At 44.3% G+C, this 10,281-nt stretch overlaps 2 protein-coding genes across 4 annotated transcripts in view; both read right to left on the minus strand.

Annotated features, from left to right (window-relative positions):
* Kif26b (kinesin family member 26B) overlaps positions 1–10,281 on the minus strand; it is a 499,922-nt gene that overhangs the window by 209,717 nt on the left and 279,924 nt on the right. The gene's annotated exons all lie outside the window — the stretch shown is intronic.
* On the minus strand, positions 6,065–7,548 carry LOC103746896 (coiled-coil domain-containing protein 121-like). The gene has a single exon (XM_008849182.2). The coding sequence runs from the start codon at positions 7,546–7,548 to the stop codon at positions 6,604–6,606; it is 945 nt and encodes a 314-aa protein (XP_008847404.1). The 3' UTR covers positions 6,065–6,603.

Here is a 10,281-nt window from a genome sequence, read left to right on the forward strand (position 1 = left end):
TTTCTCTAAACACTCCCCCCTACACACACACACACACACACACACACACACACACACACGCACGCACACACACACACACCACACCTCAACACCCTACTGGACCACCTGGTTGATTTGCATCCTCATAGAATGCAGAATGCTCTTTTAGTAGTATCCATTTGGCACACAACTATAACTACTTTTTTGCATCCATTTACTTGTACACATTTTATTCTATCCTAAATAATCTTGAATTCTAAAAAAAAAATAAGGACTAGATGGCATGCATAGTGCTTTGTACATTGCAGGTATGTAATAGAAAGTTTCCATTCATGTTTAAGTAAACCAAACTTGGGATATGTCATAACAGGGCTCTACACTGCCCATTTCATTAAAATAAATATGTGCAATTGGCAATTCCATTGAAGCTAGGATTAAACACAGTGTACCCTTTTGCAAGTCTGTGTGGCAGCCTTTAAAAGGTCTGGGAAATAAGAAGTCACTTGAAACACTCCCAGATTTTCTTAGTGTTGCTTAGCCCCACCTGAAATTCAGGTAACCAGAAAAAAAAAATTAGTTTCATCCTGGCACAACCTGATTAAACCATGATAGCTCTCAGTACAGGTAATGAATATTAGTAATACATGTGAAATATTAATAATACATACTAAATGCCTGAAGATGCTGCCAATCAATTTTGCTACCCGCTCCTGTTTTTAATGGATGCCAGAAAAAGAAATTAAGCCACAAAACCTCCACATTAAAGGCAGTTAATGGCTTGGTTTTAATAAGATGAAAGGCAAGGCAATTTCAAGTCTGGGCTGATCGTCCTTGCCTGGCACTCTCCTCTGAGTAACACTCCCTGTAGGCTGCACACAGGCACGCAGGAGAGAGTCGGGAAGATGTTCCTACACTGGAATCAGGAGTTGGTGCTAAGCAACCACGAGGTTGATGAGAGGGAGAAGGTTATCACTGAAGCTACAGCCAGTCTCTCTCTAATACAGTGGGGAAGAAAGCTAGCATAGCCACCCTTCTCTCTCCATCCCAACAGATGTGAAAGCAAACACAACACATTCTATACAGCACATATGTATGGATATTATATAGGTTTAAAAACACATGCAGGGCTGGAGAGATGGCTCAGCTGTTAAGAGCACTGACTGCTCTTGCAGAGGACACAGGTTCAATTCCCAGTACCCACATGGTGGCTAACAACTGTCTGTAACTCCAGTTCCAGGGAATCTGACACCCTCTCCTGACCTCCATGGGCATTGCACGACATGGCTGCATTTACATACATGTAGGCAATACACTCATACATATACAAAAAAATAAATAAATAAAAAGATTTTTAAAAACACATGCACATAGCTTACCTATGTCTACATTTATGTTTAGATAGCCATTTAGCAAGTATTTCACTTACTGAAGAAATAAGAATATTTCCCTGTCAAATAAACTTCATTTGGGGCTGGAGAGATGGCTCATTGCTTAAAAGCATTGGCTGTTCTTGTAGAGGCCCTGGATTCGGTTCCCAGCACAAATACGGCAGCTAACAGTCATTTGTAACTCCAGTTACAGGGGATCTGACACCCTCTTCTGGCCTCTGTGGTCATTGCACATATGGGTACAAAACATATATGCAGGTGAAACACTCATACACATAAAATAAGTATAAATAACCTTTTTAAAAAACCCTTCATTTAACAGTCCAGTTACAAACTGCTAAAAAAAAAAAAACAGCAAAAAAACCCTGAGCTTTTACCGACAGTTCTACCGCCAAACTTCATAACTTTTTAATAAAGAGAAACGTCACTCAACTCAACAGCAACAGCCTCGCTCTCACTCTTCCTTTAAGATCTAAAGATTCCAGACAATAAGTCTCTGAGCCCAATACCCACTTCTGACAAACTTGTCAGCAGACTCCTTTTTCCATTCTCTCCACTAATTCCTCACGCTCTCATCAAAAGCACATGGGTATCCTGGGACCCAGTGTGACATGTCTACTCTAAAGGGTGAGATTCTAGCTCCTGTGGGCTCCCCCTGCTTTGTAGAAAGGATGCTCATCAGGCGATTATCCCTCCTGTGATGAAAAGTGAATCCACAGCAAGAAGGAGGTGTCCAGAGGGGACAGGACCCAGATCTTATCCCTCCTGTCCTGCTCCAAACCAGTGACCCCCTTCAGTGGGCATTCCATCAGTGACAAAGGGAAGTGGCTGCTTTCAAGAATTCCTGGAGAAAGGGTCTTTGTGGAAGATTTAAAAACAGAACACTCTCACAACAGGATAAGGAAGGAAGGGTGAATGGTACAGAAGAAGTTGGTTTAGAAGTTTCTGGATAATTCCAATCTTCAGAAAAATATTTTAGGAATTCGAGGTTGGTACTAGGCCCTCTGCTTCTGTTTCACTTCCTGGGGAAGTTCAAAGGTACAGATGGCTATAGGTCAAAGGGAAATTACTTCAGGAGTGTTTCAATCTGGTTCTCAGTTGCCTCTCAAGAGAGTCTGGCGCCAACACATCATTTAGGCCAGTTACTCCAGGGAGGGCTGCTGGTGTGAGGGCCATTTCCCACTGGTTTTAAAGGGCTCTGGGTTGTAAAATCTCATGGACCCAACACTGATGGGCTTTATCGTATGAGACAACCCTTTCCTCAAGGTCCAGATTGTTATCGCCATCAAAACCAGGACTTGTATAAATGGAGCAGAACAAACATCAGAACCTAGCAAAATACTCCTTGAAGCACCATCCTGTCACAGGCTTAAACGAGAGGGTAAACCTGGAATTAACAAACAACTCTCCTCCTCTTCCTCACCTCTTTCCCACACTGCTTTGATGCCCCCAAGCAGCTAAGTATCTAACATGTAACTGAACACGTTTTTTTCATGGGGTGCTCTGAGATGCTAAAGGTCTTGCTGATTTCTTAGATCATTCTGTTCAAGTCTAAAGACTCCCTGGCTTCTTTCCCACATCTTCTGAGCAGACACCACTATCGTATCTTAAGCAGGATGGTTCATGTTTGTATTCAAGACCCTGTGTGATTTTTATTGCTTTCATATTAAAGCCAAGGGTTATGAATTCCTTGGAGTGAGTGTCGATGGTTTAAAGCACCAGAGAGCTTTAAAAGCATTTATGAGGAAAGACAATCTGGTATTTACATCAAGGTCCTCACAATTACCTACCCACCAGTTTGCCTTTTCCTTAGCAAAGCAAATAGAAGAGAAAGTTTTGGGTTGAAAAATCATTCCTTTTCTTCCAATGGTTGATTTTATTGACCTTGTAAATTCCAGGCATAAATCTTCCTTTAGATAGCCATCATTTGAAATATTCTCTTAAAATAGTGTAGGTTTGTAGTCTCCTTCTGATCCTTTCTTTTACTAATTTCTTTCCCTCCCTTCCTTCCCTCCCTACCCCCTCCCTCCCTCCCTCCTTCTGTCCCTCCTTTCTTCATTCATTCATTCATTCATTCATTCTGTGTTAGAACAGGGAAAGAAAGACCCTACAGGCTGCAGGTGACCCAGGGATCCTGTGCAGGCATTTGTTCAACCAGCTGTTAAAGACTGAAAGTTCACAAACTCAAAGCTTTATATACATAAATCCCCATAAGTCTCAATCAACACTCATGTTGAGGACCAAAGGGGCCATTTTGTATGCTTGGCTCTTGTTCTGATGAGCAGGCCTACTGTCCTCATGAATGGTGCTGCTGGGGAGAGTGGAAGGTATCTGTCTTTTACTCCTCTATATCCACTCTTCACCTTGCTCTGTGCCAGGAGGCAGACCAATGCAAGTTGTCTTGACAGGATGGTATGAATTAGGATCTCAAGTGTCCCTTTGAACACAAAAGGCCCTTGTGCTCCAGGCTTGGTTCCCCAGCATGGCACGAGTGGGAAGTGCTGAACCATTGAAGAGGAAAGGCCTAGTGAGACACACTCAGATCATTGGGGAATGGGCCTTTGGAGAGGATAGCAGGACTCCACCCTTCCCCTTCCTCTTTTGACTTCCTTGCTGTGAGCTTGCCCCTCCACACATTCCTTGCCATGGTATGCTACCTCACCAAACAAGGGGGCTAATTGATCATGGACTTCTGTATCTGGGAACAAAAATGAACCTTTTCTCAAGTATCTGTTACAGTAACAAAGTGCTAACTAACACTGCAGATTTCCTAATGGGCTCTGCTACAAGAGAGCTTGAAAGGACACAGAAGAGGACAGGACTTCTTTCTTATGAGGCAACTGAAGCTGACTGAAGCTAGCCATCCCAACCCTCTTCAGAGGTGCTCCCTCTGTGGGGTGTGGTCATGATCCTTCTCCTTGACCCTCAGGCTCTCCCTTTGGGAAGCAAGAGACTATGATTCCTGGATCAAGGAGCATCCTGTGGCTTCCACACACCTTCCACAGCTCTGTAAAGAATCCTCTTCTGAAACAATTCATTCTGTAGGATGTGCCATCCACTATACACTTTCTGCCAGGATCCCCCAAATATTCCAGGGGTTGATAACCCAAAAGGATTATAGATCTTTACATGTTAAAGGAACCTGTATAATCAGGAAGGGAATTGAATATGAAGAAATTAAAAAGTGATGGTAATGGCTAATCTTGCTTATCAACTTGACCCGAGAAGAGAGACCCTCAGTTGTAGAACTGCCACCATTAGACTGGCCTGTGAGCACCTCTACGGGGCATTTTCTTGATTCTTAATTGATTTAGGAGCCCACTGTAGGTGGCGCATCCTTAGGCAGCTGGATCTGGGCTATATAATAAAGGTAGGTTAACATGAGCGTGGGAATAAGTGTTCATCTGAGGTTTCTGCTTCAAGCTCCTGACTTGAATTCCTACCCTGGCTTCCCTAGATGATGGACTGTATGTAATCTCTGAGATGAAATAAACCCTTTCTCTCCAAGTCGTGATGTTTATCACAGCAACAGAAACTAAACTAGGGCAGTGAGTCTCAGGACAGCTAGGGGGAGAACCCAAAAGGTATTTTCTTTGTGGTTTCTTTGTCCTTTCATTGATAAACTCTGTCTAACCCCATGCCCTTAAGTGAACCCTGAACACTAGGCTTTGGGCTCTTGCCTGGGTATCAATGCTCTGTGGTCATGAGCTTAAGCTAAGGGTTAAAAGGCTGTTCATCTACAGTTTACTCATTTCTCAAGTCCCTACCTCAAAGCTTCCGGAGGAAGAACTGCAGTAATGTGGGCAATCAGTGGGCTGGGGGACTAGGGAGCCTACAGGAGTGGGCACAGGGCTCAGGTCAGTTGGACTGTTGACTCCCTCTTGATTAGTAACCTGGTTTGGACTGGAGTAGGCGCCCTCTCTAGACCATACTGTCAGTGTATATGTCCTGTTTATTGGCACATCAGTTCAGTAAGAAACACGGTGTTGCACACCCTCTCTTCACTGCATTAAAATAACCTAGAGGGGGGTGCCTTTGATGGGTCAGCCTTAGCATCTTTGGAGACAGAGATTAGCATCTGTTTGAATATGCATCTTAAGCTCTTTGTATCCTAGTATATGACCTATTCCTTTCACCTTTGAGATACAGTGTTGTAGTCTGGATTGGAAATGTCCCCCCAAAGGCCTCTATGTTAGGCTCCACAGCCTATAGCACTACTGAGCGGTGGCAGAACCTTCAGGAGGTAGAGCCCAGGGGAAGTTAGGGTTAAGAGCATGTCCTTAAATAAGACATTGGAACCCAAAGCCCTTCCTGTCATTCTCTTTACGTAATTCTTAGCCACTGTGATGTGAACAGGCCTCCTATCTCACCTGTATTCCTGCCATGATCCATCACAGGGCAAAGCAATGGAGCAAAGGACCATGGGCTGCAACCTCTAAAACCACGAGCCAAAACTGCTTTATAAAACTGACATTGTTTAGTAACAAAGTACAGATTTCATACAGGCAAAAATATTAAAGCCAGAAGCTAAAGGCACACTGGAGGAGAATTTTTTCTAATTCAATTTTGAGTAAATTTATTTTATATATAAAGACAGCTGAAAAAATTTCATTGCCAATTCCAAGAAGATACAAAGCTAACTACATGTTTTTATATAGGAACATTGCTCAAACATGGAACCACACTCCCAGACCAGGGTCCATAGTTCCACAAATGACCAGTTCAGCATCAGCCCTTGACAAATATGCCACAACATTCTAACACCCCAAATAAAAGTCTGGACCAATTTAAAATACAATTCCTGATGTTACTAAATGGACAAAACCATAGAGAACATGCTAATTACAAAAGCCACTTTGTGGTCTACAAAGTACATATGTTAAGAAAAAAAAAGTGACCTAAAACAAAAGCACATACTGTGGCTAGATAAATTTACTTAACATCTTAGAATTAGGAATGTTGATATAGTGATGGATGGCATAAGACTCTTTAAAAGATGAGTTTTCTAAATATTATCAAACTCTGGCATTCATGACAGAGGAAAGCAAATGAAATGAGTTCAGGCCAGGAGCACAACCGCCATCCCAACAAGGCACCGCCAACCCAACAAGGCTCCTCCATGGAAACGCAACGGATTCTATCCTCCACGATGGGTAATATTTAGGTTGTAGATTATTCCCAGTGCTCTGGTTCATATTTAATAGTTGTATAGATGCTGCTTGGGTTTACTCTTGGCTTAGTGCCTAGGGGACAGCTCATAGTAGTCTTTGGGACCCCGATTACCATCATGACTCTCCCGTTTCTGTTCTGCCTGCAACCGTTGTCTCCCTCTGCTCAAGGTTTCTAGATACCACTGCTTCTCCTTCAACCGCTGCTGCTGCTTTTCCAGATGGCTTCTTGTAGCCTCCAGCTTGTGGTATTCCTGACTCAGTTGCTGCAATTCCTTCCGTAGCTGCTGGTTCTCCCTGTGGAGGCCACTGCAGAACTCAAAGTGAGCCTGCTTGGCTGCCCGCGCCAAGGCCTGGTACTTCCCAGTAAGCTCCCTGGTGTCGACCCGCCCCAGCTCCATGCTGTGTAAGTCTTCCAGTTGTTCCTCCATCAGAGCCTTCTCTCGCAGGAACTGCAAGTGTGCCTCCTGGTCCTTGGCAGCGGTCTCACCTCGGATTTTCTCTTTCTCCTTCTCTAAGGCCTGCATTTTCTTGTCCTGCCTCTCCTTTACGATGTAAACGGGCTTCAGTGTCTGCAACCGCTGCTTCAACTCGGACAGGGTCTTTCCGCCCCGGGAGAGCTGGGCTTGAAGGTCTGCCCTTCCCTGGCTGTATCTGGCGGCTAATTCCTGTCTCCTCTGTTGCATCTCTTCACATTCTTGGAAACGCCGCTGCCACAGCTCCTCCTGTCTCTGTCTACACTGCGCGTTCCTCCTGCACAGGTGTTCCATGAAAAGCTGGTTTTCAGCCTGAACGCGGGATTTCTCCTCCAGCAGCTGCCAGCCGTCCTCCAGCAGCCCTTCCCGCCGGCTGTGCGTTTCTTCTATTTGCCGAGTCAGCTCCTCCAGAGCCAGCACCGTCTTCCTTTTCACCCTTTTCTCCAACCTCGTTAGCAAGCCTGGCTTGAAATATGTATTTAGAATAGTAAGATAAGGTGTGGGCGGAGGGGAAGTTCCGGGGCTCAGGGCAAACATGCTCCCCAAATCCAAGAGATGGTGACTACCAGGGAGAAAATACTGGTGGTAGGCAATCGCCAAACCAGGTCACAGCATCCCAGAGCTGTCCTGGGCTGGTCTCACTCTCTGGGGCTCACAGGGAGCCCAGAGCTCCTGGTTCCAAGCTGCACAAGCCCTATCCAAGGGATCCCATCTGGCCTTGGCCTCCTGTGGACCAGGCTCTAACCTCTCAGACCCTATCCTTAGTGGGGCCAGTACCTTCTACCAGGCTCTTCACAGCCGTACTCCACTTGCTCAAGAACCTCAGTTCAGTAGTTTTCCTCGGTGGTCCCAGCCTTTGAGGTCCATTCACCACTGTTGCCTTAGGTTTGGGGATGAATTCTCCTCTTTATGAGGGTTGGGAAGAAGTTGTGGAGGAAAGATGGCTGCATTTGTAGCTCGGGGATTTGCAGGTGTCTTGGGCTTGTGGTAGGCATCCACCTACCTATGTGTGCCTATGATGTTGAAAATGTCAGTGTTCAGGAAACAGCCTTTGCACAGATGACATGCAAGACAGCAGGTCTCTGGGGAGTTGGAAAGTTCAGGCTGAGGCTTGGGCACTGGCCATCAATCCCAGTTCCTTACTCTAGGAAGCTTCCAACCCCAGCCTGGATCAATTAAGGCTGTCTCCTGTACATCCTCAGTGCAAAATGTGGTACCACTGATCATGTTGTACTGACATTGTCTTGATGAAATTGCCAGCTTTTCATGGGCTAAGGCTTAGGAGTAACTCTAGAGCAGGCTGCAGTGTAAACACAGGTTTGGGGAAGAGATACCAAAGGATTCTTTCTTATACTCCTATCATGTTCTGAGTACTAGGGATACAGAAAAAAAAAAGTCAACAAGGTCCCTCTTTCATGGAGTCCACGGTTTAGTGAAGGAAATAAAAGAAAAACCAAGACACATAAGTAAAAAGTGAGTAAGGAAGTGATAAGGAGGAAGGGTGAACTTGTTAGCTTTCTCTCTCTGTGACAGGATACTTGACATAAACAAATTAGGGGGAAGAATGATCCATTTTGGCTCATAGTTTTAAAGGTATCAGCCTATCATGGCTGAGAAGACTTGGTGGAACAAAGTAGTATACATTATGGTGGTAACAAAGTTGTCTTTCCTTCTTTATATGTCAGATATTTTGTCACAGCAGCAGAAAGCTGACTGATACATACAGGAACAGGTAGAAGTTTGAGGAAAGACTACAAAGGGTGAGATGTCAGGATTAGATGTAGGCCAAGTCTACCCATATTCCAGACAAGGAGGAAGAAGTAATTTTTTGTAATCTCTGCAGCAAAGCAGCAATAAAACATCACTAATTGAGTAATGAATCACACACAAAAAATCATTAATAGAAAAACACTAGACAACAAAGCTTGCCATACAATATTCCCAGGTAGAAAGTAGGAAGAAAGGATTGGTTTCTGAGGTGATGGTACACAATGAAATCTCACATTTATCTCCCACTCAGTTCCTGAAATTGAGTCAAACCAAACTGACAGACCACAAATCAATCCTACAAATTAAATCTGCTACTTCTTTTTACACTTTGACTCACACTCCACACAGGCTGTGCTGACCACAGAGTTAGATAGATAATAGCTGTGCCACAAGCAAGGAAAATAGGCTGCACTCATGGAACCAGGCAATACCACCTCAAGAAACTCAGAGAGCCACCACCTTCAAAATCCTCGGAAGTCTAGGAGGCCCTCCATGTCCCTAGCTTTGCTTCCGCCATGCTCCAGAGCTTTCTGGTTCCCAGCTGGCCTTTCCAGTCAAGAAAAAAGAAGAGACGCCACAGTATTGATCCATTGTGATGCTGTGGGAATCCCACAGGTTTGATGGACTGCTTTACCACTGCCTGACTGACTGCTCATGCCACTTCTTGGTTCTGGGGTCTGGCACATTGTTTAACTTCCCTGAGCCTCACTTTTCTCTTCTACAAAACAGAAACATGTCCACTAGGTGGGACTGATATGAGGCCTCCACAAGAGAACACACGTAATGGGCTGAGCATGAGCCTGTGGCTGCTGGTATCATTCTTACTTTCTTGCATTTATACATGGGTAGGTGGATGGCATGGTCAATGGAAGAGTCAGATGACTATTTAGATTCCCTCTGCCCATACTCTCCCAGTGGAACCCTTCTCAGGAGATAGCCTGCTTCTTCTCATGCCCTAGAAGGCAGAGCAGTCACTAGGTGCATATGCCAGCATAAGAAAATAATCCTTCTCTTAAGCTGCTTCTTTGTCAGGTATTTGGTTCACCAATAAGAAAGTAAATAATATACTGCTACTGTAAGAAAGGGCATGTAGGCACCTATCTGAACGTCTACAAAATACTTGTTTCCTCACAATTTGGTTTTGTCAAGGGACTTCACAATTCCATACCAGAATTCTCCAACTTCTTTTTTCTATACTCTAAATAACAGGCAAGGGGCTGGAGAGATGATTCAGCAGTTAAAAGTACTGGCTGCTCTTGCAGAATACCTGGATTCGATTCCCAGCACCCACGTGGCAGCTAACAACCATCTGTAACTCTAGTTCCAGGGGATCTGATGCCCTCTTCTGATGTCCGCTGGCACTGCATGATATGGGTGTACTTACACATGCAGGCATAACGCTCATACATATAAAATAAAATATAAAATACTTTTTAAAAAAGAACAGGCAATAGTCCAACAACCTACTGACAAATTATACATACCAGATCAAGAAATATA

This window comes from Nannospalax galili, unplaced genomic scaffold, assembly GCF_000622305.1.
Source record: "Nannospalax galili isolate Female #2095 unplaced genomic scaffold, S.galili_v1.0 scaffold543, whole genome shotgun sequence".
NCBI classification, from domain to species: domain Eukaryota; kingdom Metazoa; phylum Chordata; class Mammalia; order Rodentia; family Spalacidae; genus Nannospalax; species Nannospalax galili.